Source organism: Stegastes partitus, unplaced genomic scaffold (genome assembly GCF_000690725.1).
Source record: "Stegastes partitus isolate 25-593 unplaced genomic scaffold, Stegastes_partitus-1.0.2 Scaffold491, whole genome shotgun sequence".
Lineage (NCBI taxonomy): Eukaryota > Metazoa > Chordata > Actinopteri > Pomacentridae > Stegastes > Stegastes partitus.
Window position 1 is genome coordinate 421,813 of NW_007578222.1, and position 15,094 is coordinate 436,906.

Here is a 15,094-nt window from a genome sequence, read left to right on the forward strand (position 1 = left end):
TGTTCCATATATTATGAGGAGTATAATGAAGCCTCACTTACAGGACTGGCCAGAGCGAGGCTCAGGAGGCATCCAAGCACAAGTGCTACCTTCAGCATGTTCTCAGTGATCACACCTGTTGAGACAAACACAACTATAAAGACTAAAAGAAAAAATACTTGAAGAAATGAGTCAAACTAAATAAATACATCAGTCAGTATTCTATGGCCCTCCTTCAGAAAATACTGCCAGAAAACATCCATATAGTTACCGTCAAGTGTCAGCGTCAGAAGTCTCAGAGATGTTCAGGGAGGTTGTTGTGGTGCTGCTCTGGATGTGCAGCTCTGCTTATATACACCTTCAGGAGCAGCCTTGTTGGGAAACTGCAGCTCTGGAGAAATCTTCCACCTCCACATTTCAGGGTGTGTCCAGTGATTACAAACAGATCACATGAGATTGAGACAGATGAAGAGAAATCCCGGCTTAATGCTGAAGTAAATGCTGCATTAAATGACAGCTCTGTTGTTGATATGGTGGCTTATAGGATTTCCTGCTCAGCGACCAACTGATCCAGATGAACCGAGCTGCTCTGCAGGATGCTGACTGTCAAGCTTGACATAAATCACAGTGAATCGCCGCAAAATGTGCATATCAGTGTTTATGTTGGAGTTTTGCCACTTTGTCTGTGATGTAGAGGAAGTAGTTCTCATGAAGGGTTTCCCTGTATGACAGCACTCTGAGCTGAGCTCTCCCACTAATACACCTGCACATCATGAGATGTGTTCCTGCTGTAGTATCCACAGGTGAATGGGTTTTCTCCAAAGCCAGAGAAGTTATTTCCAAAAAATGAAACTGACTGTGTCCAAGCGTCGTGGAACAAATATAGTTTCTTAATAAAAATCAATAAAGTCCCGATCAGCCCAGTGTTCTTCAGAACCATCACTGTCCCATCTTTTAAAAACACTCCAACAGTTTGAACATGAACATCTCATCATGTCCTGTTGGATGTATTTAAACACTGACTGACATCATACTGGCAGGTTTTGGTGACGTTAACAGACCTCTATCACCCACCACATGGATCAGAAACACATGAAATGAATGAACCAACCACACTAAATCAAATGAAGGTGTTTTTATTTCTGTTCTTGGCTCTGATCCTTCCCATGCTGACACTGTTCCAGACAGCCAAGAGGCCATCACACGTAGTTTATTATTTACTTAATTATGCCATTTTTCTTGTTGCTGAAAACTGAGACTTCTGACTGTGATGTCGTTGTGTGAATGGAAGTGTAGTGACAATAAAAAGGATTCTGATAGCTGAAATGACGATACATTTTCTGACCAGCAGGGGGGGGTTTGTGTGCACATGAAGCCTCCAGAAATGAACTTTTTTTTTTGTTGAACCAATTGCATAAAAAGCTTCAAGGCTTCATGAGGCTTCAGTTTAGTTGTCTTTATGATGGACTTTGCGCTGGTAGTACCATCCAATTATGCTGAATGGTGACATACATGCTTGCTAATAAAGAGTTTGCTGATTAATAAACAAAAACAAGTTTAAAAAGTGAATACGTTATAAGTAAAGTCAGTCTAGAAAAGTCTGTAGTCATTGTCTTTTTTACAGTATTACATATAACACCCAATAACACCACTTTTTATTTTATGTTATGAGTTTTTGTTCTCTTTTTCTTGTAATGAGGTAAATCCCAAAGAGACGTGAAAAACAAACCTAGTATTGACAAACAAAGCAAAATCATAGAGTGAATAACACAGTGCTCGGATTAAAGCTTAATAAGGAAGCAAAAATAAAACAGGTAAGTCATTAAATTAGCCAGATTGTTAAAAAAAAAAAAAAAAAAGTAGATGTTTGAAAACCAATAGAGGGTCGGAAAATGTAAAAAGATTTTATATATTTCGAACCAAGACAATTATTTGTCAAAAAAAATGTGCAACATGATAATGAATTCAAAGATGCAGAAAAATATTTAATTGCTTGGAGTGTCAATATTTGCAGGATGCCATGAAGTAAATACGTTTCAAGTCGCTTTTACAGTTAATCTGTTATCCTCGTACGCAGACGATGTTCCGCTTTATGTTTGCAAAGTTCCCGCTAATTTACAAAGCAGCTAATCTGTTAGTTTGACATATTAGTTTGAGATATTTAGATATGTATCACCTGGATGCCGTCTGTCACATTGTAAAAGACTTTTTCCTGCTCTGTCCTTGTCTCAGGGGAACCCAGGTTGTCCAGGACCTCCAGGTCCAAAGGGGCATCCAGGACACTGTGGAAACATCGGTCCTCCAGGAAAGTGTGGCCCCTGTGGCCCCAAAGGACATTGTGGACCCCCAGGATGCAGAGGTTTCTCTCCTTATTATTTAACTCTACTGTTGTGCATACAGAAAAGGTGATTACAGAGAGTTTGAACACACTGAGCATGTTTCTGGTGAAAAGACGTTCAGAACAGGTTCAGAAATTAAGTTTTTAATCTTATAATTATATTTGTAATCTGAAGATACGAGAACATTGAAAATTTAGAAAATAGCACCATAGCTGTATTTAATGTCACTCGTGGTGTGAAGAAGAAGCAGGCTGTTTGCTGGATGTTGTGTTTGATTTTACACAACCGTTACTTCAATTATCTGGAAATTCAATCGTTTGGGTCAGTTCAGTTCAGACAGAATTCAAGAAATACGTTGCTCCACCGCCTTAGGTTTTGTTCACAGTCTATGTATTAGTTATTTGGGACTAAAAACTAAATTCTGGGAATTATTTGAGCGGAATTTTGATAATTTTATATGCTTTCAGACCCAGAATTTTTGTATTTTCATCCTTTAAAAAAACCCCTGTAAAGCCAATTTAAAGTTTTAATATCTTTAACTTTTACAGACAGGAGTGGCAATGGTTGTGAGATTCCAATAGTAAATTCATTTTAAGGTGCTTTTATCTTTAATTTGTTGTCCTCGTACACAGACGATGTTCTGCTCTATGTTTGTATCACTCTCACTAATTTACTCAGCAGTTAATCTGTTAGTTTGACATATTGAATTCAAACAAGCTCAACTATATGTAGATGAAGTCAACTAAAACCCTGACTGTCGCTCTCAGGACCTCCGGGGACTCCTGGTGATAAAGGTTGTCATGGTCCTCCAGGTAGAAGTGGACCTCCAGGACCGACCGGCCTCACAGGTGCAATATTATTAAAGCAAAACAACGCACGTGTCCTTTCACTGTTTTTTTTAAAATTAATTATATCTTCATTTTCAGGCAACAAGGGCGCTCCTGGAGATCCAGGTCCGGCTGGTCCCAGAGGAAACCAGGGACAGGACGGGATACCTGGACCTCCTGGAGAGAAAGGAGCCATGGGAGGTAGGGCCAAGTACAAGAGGAATGACACAATCGACTTTAAAGATGCACAGATTCATAACAGAAGCACCATCAGTGTACACGAAGATGTAACGAGACAGTTTATTGTTTTGAATGTTTTCTGTCTCTTTGAGGCTGTTTTAACTCGTTTTTTCATCGCTTCGTTGTCATTTTGTGTGTCTTTGTGGTCATTTTGCATCCAGTGTCTCTTAAGTGGTGGTTTTTATCTCTGCTTAAACGGAATCACCATCTGTTTTTGTTCACTTTGCGTCACTTTGTGTATGGTTCTGTCTCTCTAAAGTGGATTTGTGTCTCTTTCTGCTGTTTTTGAGCATCTTTGTAGTCTCACTTTGTCCCCGTTTTGTGTCTCCCAGGTGTCATTTTATGTCTCTTTGCGTCAGTTTTAGTCTCTTTATGGTAACTTTTTGTCTTCGAGTTCATTTTGCATTCTTTTTCGTCTTGGTTTGTGTCAATTTGTAGTCATTTGAAGGGTCTTTGTGGTTGTTTTGCAGCTTTTTTTGCGTCTTTGTGTGTCAATTTGTATTTGGTTCTGTGTCTCTTTCTGGTCTTTTACTGGATCTTTCTAATTGTTTGTCTCCCTTCATAACCAACCATCTTGGTTCTACCTGGATAAATCAATGACTTTCTCTCCTCAGCTCCTGGAACTGGACCTCGAGGACCAGACGGGACTAAAGGTCAACCAGGTGAGTCGTCAGAGCTTCACCTGTGATCAGTCAGAGCTGAGCAAGAAGAAGAAGAAGCTAAAGCGTCACTTCCTGTTTCCACAGGATGTTCTGGAGAGAAGGGTCCTCCTGGTCCCTGTGGTCCACCGGGTTCATGTGGTCCTCCGGGGCACCCAGGCTGCTCCGGGCCTCCTGGACCTCCTGGTCTTCCTGGATGTCCCGGCAAGGACGGAATCTGCATCGAAGGAACCAAAGGAGACCGAGGAGTTCCTGGAGGACGAGGACCCAAAGGTAGTTGAGGTAGTTTTCAGTGATGTTGTGTCTCTTTGTGGTTGTTTTGTGTCTGAAAAATCCAAATACTACAACGAGACGCTAAACAGCCACAAAGAGACACACTGTTCAGGTGTTGTACCAGAAAAATGGTCGTTATTTGGTTCCAATCCATCCTAAATCAGCCTCTTCATACAACAGGTCTTATATATACTTGTGGTGTGTGTGTGTGTGTGTGTGTGTGTGTGTGTGTGTGTGTGTGTGCAGGTACTCCTGGCACCTGTGGTCCTCCTGGTCCTCCTGGTCCGGGCTTTAAAGGTGATAAAGGTTGTAAAGGACCACCAGGTGCACCGGGACCACCTGGTTGCCCCGGAGAGCCCGGACAACGAGGCTGTAAGGTAACTACATGCTGTATCTGGTTAGACTGTGAACACAAACTGTGAGGTGTTTATTACAGTAGTTGTTGTTGTTGTTGTTGTTGTTGTTTACAGGGCAGAGACGGACCTCCGGGTCCACGTGGACACAAAGGCCTGAGAGGACCACTCGGTACCAAAGGACCTGCCGGTAAGAACAAACACATTCCTCATGAGAAAAACCACGTCAGTATATAAAGTTACTGGTCGTCGGTTCCTAAATGTTGTTTTGTCGTCAAAACGGCCACAAAGAGACTCAAAATGATCACAAAGAAACATTAAGCGATCACAAAAAGACACAAAACCACCACAAAGAGACAAGAGGTGGCCACAAAGAAACACAAAATAAAGACAGACAAACAAAACGGCCACAAAGAGACACAAAAGGACCTAAAAGGGACCCAGAAATGAATCAAAGAGGCACAGAATGACTATAAAGAGACACAAAACAATCACAAAATGAAACAAACCCTCCACAGAGAGACAAAGTGACTATTAAGACACACAAGACAGCCAAAATTAGACACAGACTTACCACAAAGAGACATAAAATTATCAACATGACACACAAAACTACCACAAAGAAACTCAAAATATCTACAAAACGACCGAAGAGAGACACAAAAAGACAACAAAGATGCAGAAAATAACAACAAGGACACAAAATTACCAGAAAGAGATGCAAAATGGCCACATAGATGTACAAAATAACTATAAAAGCATTTTTAAATTTTAAAAAATTATCACAAAAGACACAAAACATCCACAAAGAGACACAAGATAACTATAGAAACACAAATGTACCACAAAAAGACACAAAACTACTTTAAAATGACACAAAATTACCACAAAAACACACAAAATAACTGTAGAAACATTTCTCAGAAATTTAAAAATTACCACAAAATTACGACAAACAGAAATTGAAGCTCCGTCAGCTTTTGTGTGTTTGTTGCGTTGTTGTCGTTCGGTTTTCTGAGCTGCGTCTCTCTTCGTGTTTCAGGCCTGAAGGGGGACGACGGACCACCGGGACCCTGCGGCCCTCCAGGATGCCAGGGACCGCCTGGGAGGAGAGGTAAGGCAGTGACATCACACCACACCTGAGTAACACCTGAGCGCCGCTGACGCTGAACGCTGCCCCCCGCAGGCCTCCGGGGGAAGGACGTGACCCAGGAGGTGAGGCTGCTGCCCGGACACAAGGGCTCACCTGGAGAACCTGGACCGCCGGGAGAGAAAGGACCGCCGGGGTGCGCCGGGCCAGCTGGGCCTAAAGGTGAGTCGGAACTACGACGCCCAGAGTGCACCTGGGCAGGAAAACGTCCAATCACAGAGCTGTAAAATCAGTCTGTAGAGTAGAAGTCACCTTCAGTGGCACAGGGAAGCTTTTAGAATCCTGCTCCGAGTCCGTTTCTACGGCAACCACACCAGAGGATCATGGGTGTTGTAGTTGTTTAGACAGTGACTGTAAAAAAGCAGTAGAAAAATGTAAATAATGTCCACATCAAAAATCATTATTATTATTATTATTATGTTAAAAATGGTGGTAATTGGTTCTTTTACAATGTGTCCTGTTGTTTTACTTTTTTTGTTCCATTGCAGACAATAACTCGTAAAATCATTGAAGGAGAAGGTGGTAATAAAATATTATAACGTAAAAAATTATAGAGTGTGTCAGGAAGTTTTTATGAAAACAGTGTAAAGATACTGTTAAAAGAAAAACAAACTAGAGTACACGATAGTTTTAAATGGGACAAACGTGCCTTTTTTTATTATTTATTATTATTGAATTTCCCTTCTGGGATGAATAAAGTATTTTTCATTTCATTTCATTTCATTTCATTTTGACGCGTCGCTGGTGTTTTGTGTCCGCAGGTTCGAGAGGCGACGACGGGCAGACGGGTAGAAAAGGAAAACGAGGTCGACCTGGACTGATGGGAGATAAAGGAAACCAAGGATTCCCCGGAAGGAATGGTAAGAAAAACCAGAAACACCAACCTGTCAGTCAAATCAAACCTGTGAAGCCGTTTTGAGGGTTCAACATCTCCAGAAATAAAACTCCTACAACCATGACATTTGGTGACAGAATAGTTTCCAGCAGATCTGATGATCGAAGGGAACTTTGGGAGAACCGATTTTTAATGATTGGTCTTTAAAAATGGGAAAAAAGTGCAACATTTTCAAATGATGGTGGTGGAACGTCCTCAGAGAGTTCCTGTCAGTGTCTGTCTATGGATGGATCCATGGTTCTACTAGAACCCAGTCTCTGGTCACATTTCACCAACTGTTGAGGCTCTAACATCAGCAGAACCTGATGTGGTGAAGTTGGACCAGACAAAGTTAAAATTTGTTTTGGTTTTTTGACCTAAATGTGTCCAAAATGTGTAAAAATTTGTCCTAAATTATTCAAAATTAGGCCTCAATGATTTGAAACCAGCCCAAAATAAGTGAAAAATAACTACTTCTGTCCACCATGAGGGAAAAAAAAAACATCCAAACTGGCAAAACTGAATAATTATTGTCCTTTGAAATAGAAAAAAGTAAATAGTTTTCAAACCAGGGTGCTGCTGTGGTCCCAGAAGGTTCCTGCAGGACTATAAATATGGATGAATGTGATATTCTGACGCATAGAGAAACAAAAACAAGCTGCAGCTCAGCGTTTAGGTCAACTGCTGCTGATCATTTATGTGGACATTTTGGATTTATTCTGCCATGAAATCTAAACATCTGGGAAGCTTTTTATCCGAGCACCTTAAAGCTTCCTGGATTCACCTCAGATGTATTTTAAATTGGCTCTCCTCTGCTGCCTCCTGTATTTATTTTATCTGTGCTATTAAACGCTGCCTATTGTCGTCTCCTGACTCCGTGTCTTCAGGTCCTAAAGGTTTCCGTGGACAGACCGGAGCTAAAGGACTTCCTGGTCCACCGGGCGGTTGCGGGACGCCGCCCAGTAAGAACGGCTTCCTGTTCACCAAACACAGCCAGGAACTGTACGTCCCACAATGCCCTGCAGGGTCCGAGCTCTTATACAGCGGATACTCGCTGCTGTTCATCAACGGGAACAACCGAGCTCACGGCCAGGACCTGGGTACCAGCCGCCGCCTGCAGCCCACAGATTCAGCCTTTAGTTAAAGGTCCGGTGATGATGACGTTTGCTTCTCCGCAGGTACGCTGGGCAGCTGCATGCCTCGCTTCAGCACCATGCCCTTCTTGTTCTGCAGCACCGACGAAACCTGCCGCTACGCCGCCCGCAACGACTACTCCTATTGGCTGTCCACCAACGAGCAGCTGCCCGAGGACCTGCCGTTCCTCACCGAGGAGTCGCTGAGGACCCACATCAGCCGGTAACACAAAGAAAAACACGTTTGTACTGATACAGTGTCACGGAAAGAGACAAAATATGCCTGAAAAAAAAGCACAAATGATCACAAAGAGGCACAAAACATCTAAAAACAGCATGAAACAATTACAAAGAGAAACAAAACAACTGCAAAAGACCCACAAAAACACCAAAGAGGCACGAAATGTCTGAACAATACAAAAAAAAACAGCACAAAATGACCACAAAGTGAAACAAAACTACTCAAGCAGACAGAAGAACAACAACCTTGGAGACAAAATGACCTGAAAGAGGCACAAAATGACCACAAATACATGTAAAACAACCCAAAGAGACTTAAACCAACAGGAAAACACATCAGCAACAAGAAGATGCAAAATAATTACAGAAGGTACAGAAAGACAAAAACAGAGATGACCAGCAACTAGAAAAGACTAAAAATCACTTAAAAAGATGCAAAAGAGACACAAAACAACTATAAAGAGACAAAAAAAATTATTAAAAGAGACTCAAAATGACTAAAACAGGCACAAACAAATCACAGAGACACAAAAAGAACATAAAGACATAAAAACAACAACAAATAAAACACAAAAAGGCCCAAAAGGGTTCAAAACAACCAAAACAGGACACAGACTGAACCCAGTGAGACTTAAAACGACTAAAAAAGATTTTAAAAAAAAAGACAAAATGTACAAAATCCGACCACAAAGTAACACAAATCAAATAAGAGGCTCAAAGCAACAACAAAAAAATTACATAAAAGGCCACAAAGACACCAAATTACCTCCAAAAACGTAGACGAACACCGAGCTGAAGCTGTTTTGAAGGTTTGTGTGTCCGTTGTGTTGCAGGTGTTCAGTCTGTGAAGCCAGAGCCAACGTGATCGCTGTCCACAGTCAAACCATGACCATCCCATCCTGCCCCGACGGCTGGGACTCGCTCTGGGCCGGATTCTCCTTCGTCATGGTGAGCTCAGGTTGTTCCTTCAAAATAAAAGCCATCCAAAGTGGCAGCCGGTTGTTACGCTGACCGTCGGTTCTGTTGGTCTCCAGGAAACCGGAGTCGGGGCTGAAGGATCGGGTCAGCCGCTGGCCTCGCCCGGATCCTGTCTGGAAAACTTCCGGAAGATTCCCTTCATCGAGTGTCACGGCCGAGGAACCTGCAACTACTACACTGACTCGTACAGCTACTGGCTGGCGGCCCTCAACCCCTCAGAGATGTTCAGGCACGTATACCTGTAGAGACCCGCAGAGTTCAGGTAGAACCACCACGAATGGTTCATTTATCGCTGTGTTGAGGTACAAAATATCTTTGATGACTCGTTTATCACCTAGTGTAGGTGCAAAACACCTTCAATGACCACATTTGTGACTGTGTTTAGGTATAAAACACCTTTAATGACTTGTTTATCACAGTGTTTAGGTACTGTACACCTGTAGTGACTCGATTATGTGCTGTGGTCAGGTACAAAACACTTCTAATGGCTCATGTTTATCACTAAGTTAAAGTACAAAACACCTTTAATGACTCGTTTATCACAGTGTTTAGGTACAAAACACTTGTAGAAACTCACTTATTGCTGTGTTCAGGTACAGAACACCTTAATAGACTCGTTTATCATCTTCTTCAGGTACAAAACACCTGTAATGATGCGTTCATCATTACGGTATGCTAAACTTTCACTGACATATTCAAGTACTAAACACCTTTAACTGTGTGATGGGACACAACTGCGTCAACATTTAGGTACGAAACATTTTTATGTGAATAACAAAATAAATTCAGGTAGGCAATGTGTTCAAGTATAGAACAGTGTCATCAACATATCGAGGTATATAACACGTTCTGGTAGCGAATACATTCAGATATACAACAGTACCTACAACATATCAAAGTACACAACATCTTTAGTTATAGGAGAGCATTGCCAACGTATCAAGGTATGCAGAGTGTTCAGGTAGTCAACACTTTCAGGTATACAACAGTATCACCAACATATAAATGTAAGTAATAGGTTGACAGTATCATTGACATGTTCAGGTACACGTATCAAGGTATACGTAGTGTCACGAACATACTAAAATAAAAAACATCGACACATGTTCAGGTACTCAATACACTCAGATATACAACAGTATCGTCAACATATCAAGGTATACATAGTGTCATAAACATATTGAAATACGAACCACCGACATGCATATTCAGGTGCACAACATTTATCACTTTAAGTTACACAACAACGTCTTTATCATAATGTTTTGATACACAGTCGCTCCATCATCACTGAGTTTTGGGATTTTTATAATTTTGTCATAAGTTCCTACCAACAGTTAAACATTTTGAGCCCTTTTGCTGCTGATCACAAGAACACTTCTTCATCTGCTGTCCTCAGAAAGGAGCGACCAGTTGTGAATCCATTTTGGTTGATCTGCTGTAGTTCTCCAACCGCCCAGCAGAGGGCAGCATTTCTTTAACCAGCAGGTAAACTCCACCTGTGGTTCGGTCTAACAACATGTGTCTGTCGTCCTGCAGCAAACCAAGGCCTCAGACCGACCGAGGAATCCTCCCAGGAAACCTGATCAGCCGCTGCAGAGTCTGCATGAAGCAATTGTGAAGACAAATACTGCTGCTGTAAATACTACGACTGCAAACACTACTACGTAAAACTACTGATGACTGTGTGTTACTGGGAGACAGCTGAGACAACAACAACAACAACACAAACTCCTTCACGTTGTTCTGGCGCCAAACACTGAACGAGAAGAAGCCAGGACGTGATCCAAAGTGTTTTTATCGGGTTTCTACGACGAGCTGAAGATAAACATTCCACTTTGTAGAGACGAAATGAAGCACACAGTCAAGTTAGCATAATTCACGACATGTGTTCCCACTCTATTAAGAGGGTGTATAACAAACACGAAAAACGTTAGCATGTAAAAGTCAGTCCACTGCAGGGAAACAGAGCTAGATGGAGCTAAACGGAACTAAACCGCTAACTACAAAGAGCTGTATTTACGGACACCTAGCTGTTTGATAAGAACATCATCACTGACAGAAATATAAAGTTCAACACCTCTGAATGTGTCTTACTGACACATTTCACTGTGAACAGCTGTTGTCCTGCAGATGAAAGGTTTCCATCGCATCTTAGCAGCATCAGAGTTAGCTAACAGGAGATGGCTTTATAATGTAGCAGGAAAAAATGACTGCAATGAGTAAATGTGTGTAAACATCCTTTTAGCTGTTAGTTGAACACTGACATGACGTCAGGCTTTAGTCCGTAATCTTCCTCCAGAAAGTGTTCCCTACAAACCCTAGAGTCAGAGCCCATCGAGGCTCGTTGTCGTCAGCGCCGCTAGCAGAGCATCAGGACTGTTCAGTGGCAGGTTGTAAAAGTTAACTGTTTGTGACTTTCACTATGCAAAATTCATCCTTCTATCCAGGAGTAATGTGGCTCCTCAGTCGCCATCGTTTTTTTGGTCTTAAACTAAACCTGTGAAGCTAACCAACCGCGTGACGTCACCGGCTATCGTACTCCAAGATGGCGGCGCCCTCTGGAGAGAAGACACAAACGACCGTCTTTGTCCTTTTATATGTTTACGTTTTGCGTGTTTATCAAACACCTTCTGAATACAGCGGACATACAGGTAGTGAATTATGCTAACCTGACCGAGCGCTTCATTTCCCCTTTAAAGTGAGAAGCGCTGTGATTGGCTGTTTATTAGCGAAACGCCCCGCTAATGGTGTAATTAACTCCTGTTTTGTATCTCTTGTGGTTGTTTTGTGTCTTTGCGATTGTGTTGCAGCCATTTTGTTTCTCACTGTGGTTGTTTTAGTCTCTTTGTGGTTCACGGGTGTGTTCATGGTGGTTTTTTTGTCGATTGTTGGTTGGTTTGATGTCACTTTGTGGTAATTTTGGGTCTCTTTGTGATTGTTTAGTGGTCTTGTTGTGTCTTTTTGTGGCTGTTTTGTGTGTTTGGGGTTGTTTAGTATCTTTTGGTAGTTGGTTTGTTGTTTGTGTTTCTTTGCAGTCTTTTTGTGTCTGTGGTTTGTGTCTCTTTGTGGTTGTTTTATGTCTCTTTGTGGTTGTTTTATTTGTTTTTGTTGTTGGTTTTGTCTTTGTGGTTGTTTTCTTGTCTCTTTGTGGTTATCTTGTGTCTGTTGGTGGTTGTCCTGTGTCCTGTTGTGGGTTTTTGTGCGTTTTTTTTTTTGTCTTTTTGTTTCTCCTCTTGTTTCTTTGTTGTTGTTGTTTTTTTTTTTATCCCTATTCATGGTCATTTTGTCTGTTTGTTGTCTTTTTCATTTTTTTTGGTTTATTTTGCGTCTCTATGTCATTTATGAATAAGTTGCCTGTATGGAAAAAAAAAAAAAAGTGTATTCTTTGTGCTCCGTGACATTCAGGCCATAAGTTTTCGGACAGCGATGCAGTTTCTGTAACTTAAAAATAACCTAGCAGTGACGTTAGCGTGTCCAGTTACTTTTGATCGTGTGGAAAAGGAGGAGCCGTGTCCACAAATTGCTGTAATTTCTTAAATATTTAAGTTAAATCTCTTGTATTGGAGCTGAAAGTCACATTTGATTTGCTTGATATTAACTGTCCAAATGCTTGCGGCCCGACTGTACCTGCAGCGACTAATGATCGTGTTTAGTTTCCAGCTAATAACTTCTCTCGGGGACGTTCTGGGCCGTAATAACACGGCTTCTCGTGTGAACACTGACATCGGATCCATTATTCTCCTCATTAATGTCCCTCAGTGGGAGAAAACCAAATGAAAGCAGCAGGACGGCGGTTTGACTCATTAAAGCTCGCTCGTCCAATCGCTTGCCTTTATTCCAGCCGGTGATGCGTTCAGGTGTTCTCTGGGCCTTTTTCGTGATGTGGACGCTTCGCTGCGCATTAAACCCAACTGTGTTTCCAGAAATCTGCATGTTTGTGACTTCACTCAGTGACTCAGCGTGGAAACCAAAACTGTACGCATCACACGGAGGAGGCGTGATGTCAACGCCTTCCCATCATGCCCCCCGTGTGTGTGTGTGTGTGTGTATGTGTGTGTCTGCGTGTGTGTGTTCATGCCGGCGGCTCCTTAGCGACGACCGCTCGCCGCTAATGTGTCACCGCGGCAACCAGCTGCTGCTAATCTGCTGTTTATTAGCATCCGGAGAAGACGACGAAGCCGAAGATGGAAATGTTTCTGCAGACCGAAGATTCAGAGAAAGAGAAACCGCGGGACGCCCGACAACGACGACGACGACGGCAAACCGGTGTTTAATAATCCGTCAAACGCGAGCGATTACGGAGATTCAGAGACGAATCCGACGCCAGCATGAGTCTGATCCACTTAGCGGCCCTGAAACATCAACCAAAGAGACAGAAAGCCAACACATCAGCGCCTTTATCGAATAAGAGAGGCCGCAAAAGACAACAAAGAGACGCTGGAAGGCTACACAGGGATTTGCAATCACTGTAAAGAAATAAAAAATGACTGAAGAGACACAAAATTAACGCTGAGATATTAAAAATGACCAACATAGCTTGTTAAATGACCACAAAGAGACACAGGAAATACCAAAATAAGACGTAAAATGACCATAAAAGCCTGAAGCCGCGACTGAGAGTGACTGCAGAGACACAAAACCACCACAAAGATTAAATAAAATGAACTAAACAAGACTGCAGAGACACAAAAAGGACACATAAATAAGCAGAATTACCAAATAAAGACTCAAAACAACACACAAGTACAAAAAAATACCAAAATAAGAAGTAAAAATAACCACAAATAGACATAAAGATGCAAAATAACTCAAGAAAAACAGCGTTAAAACAAATGCAGAGGAACAAAATGGTACAAGAGACGTTCAATGACTAAAATAAAGCGTCACAAAGAGAAACTAAATGACCACCAAATCTGCAAAATGACCAAAATAAGACTCAAAAACACAAAATCAAACAAAAACTATGTGATTATGACAATAACAAAACGGCCGAGATGACTCGACTGGATCACAGAATGTCTGTAGAGACAGAATGACAACAAAGGGAAGTAAAATGACGAAGGAAGAAATGCAAATTTACAAAAACAAAACCTGAAGTGACTGCAGATACACAAAATAAGGAGACACCAGATGACCTCCAGCAGACAGAGACATGAATACTTCTGATGGTCTCGATGCATTCAGGCCTTTCTGTGGAGGACAAACGTTCTCGGACGTAGAACCAAACAGAGGAGCAGCAGGACGGACGTTGAGCTGCAGGAGGTCAGACAGGACCAGAGATGATCTCATGAATCCACCGTTTCTACACGAACAAGAAAAAAACTGAAGTATAGAAGCTTTCTGTGACTGAGTCGTTTCATCGTATTACGTTAGTTTTCCTGATAAAGTGACTGTTGGCTGCAAAAATCACAATTTAATACATTTAAGTGGAAGATTTAAAAGTAATTTTCAAACCAAAACACGTAAAATTGAGTCAAAAGTAGAGAAGCTACAACTTAGCTTAGCACGAGTTCAGCTGCTGCCTTTTTTATATTTTGTGGAGATAAACATAAATAATGCAAAAATAAAACAGTTAAAACCTTGGAATAGGCAATAAATGAAAGAAATTTAATTTAAAGATGTTTGAAACTCGATCATTCATTTTAACCGTAGCTGTAGAAGTTCTTAAACTGTAGTTTGGGTTTTAAAAAAATATTATACAACATTAAATAAATACATGTATAACTAAATCTTCCACTTAGAGAAATAAATATGGGTGAGAAATAAATCCTAACATGAATAGATGTGGAATTATTGAGTTTAAAAATGTCAATAAATAAAGAATGATCACATTTATTTATTTGTTTCATCCTCATTTGTTTATTTACAGATTTTTTCAGAGCTGTGTTTACTATTTAATTTGGGGACGTTCATTTATTTGTGTATTTTATTTTGAAATCAAGGCTTTTCCATACTTTGGGCTGTGAAGCTGCTGGGCAGCCATCTTGCTAGTTTCAGGCTAAAAGAGCTAACGCTAAATGCAAAGCTGTGGGTGTAGAATCACAAA

General features: G+C 41.3%; 1 protein-coding gene across 1 annotated transcript in view; it reads left to right on the plus strand.

The window, feature by feature from the left end:
• Window positions 1-10,666, plus strand: part of col4a3 (collagen, type IV, alpha 3) — a 34,107-nt gene extending 23,441 nt beyond the window's left edge. Inside the window, exons 37-51 of the mRNA XM_008287244.1 lie at window positions 2,212-2,338; window positions 3,086-3,166; window positions 3,245-3,346; window positions 4,000-4,047; window positions 4,132-4,317; window positions 4,564-4,694; window positions 4,788-4,860; window positions 5,713-5,784; window positions 5,857-5,982; window positions 6,582-6,680; window positions 7,582-7,794; window positions 7,873-8,050; window positions 8,901-9,015; window positions 9,102-9,274; window positions 10,585-10,666. Coding sequence (XP_008285466.1) covers window positions 2,212-2,338; window positions 3,086-3,166; window positions 3,245-3,346; window positions 4,000-4,047; window positions 4,132-4,317; window positions 4,564-4,694; window positions 4,788-4,860; window positions 5,713-5,784; window positions 5,857-5,982; window positions 6,582-6,680; window positions 7,582-7,794; window positions 7,873-8,050; window positions 8,901-9,015; window positions 9,102-9,274; window positions 10,585-10,666 — 1,806 coding nt within the window. The remainder of the gene's footprint in view (window positions 1-2,211; window positions 2,339-3,085; window positions 3,167-3,244; window positions 3,347-3,999; window positions 4,048-4,131; window positions 4,318-4,563; window positions 4,695-4,787; window positions 4,861-5,712; window positions 5,785-5,856; window positions 5,983-6,581; window positions 6,681-7,581; window positions 7,795-7,872; window positions 8,051-8,900; window positions 9,016-9,101; window positions 9,275-10,584) is intronic.
• Window positions 10,667-15,094: the final 4,428 nt, after the last annotated feature.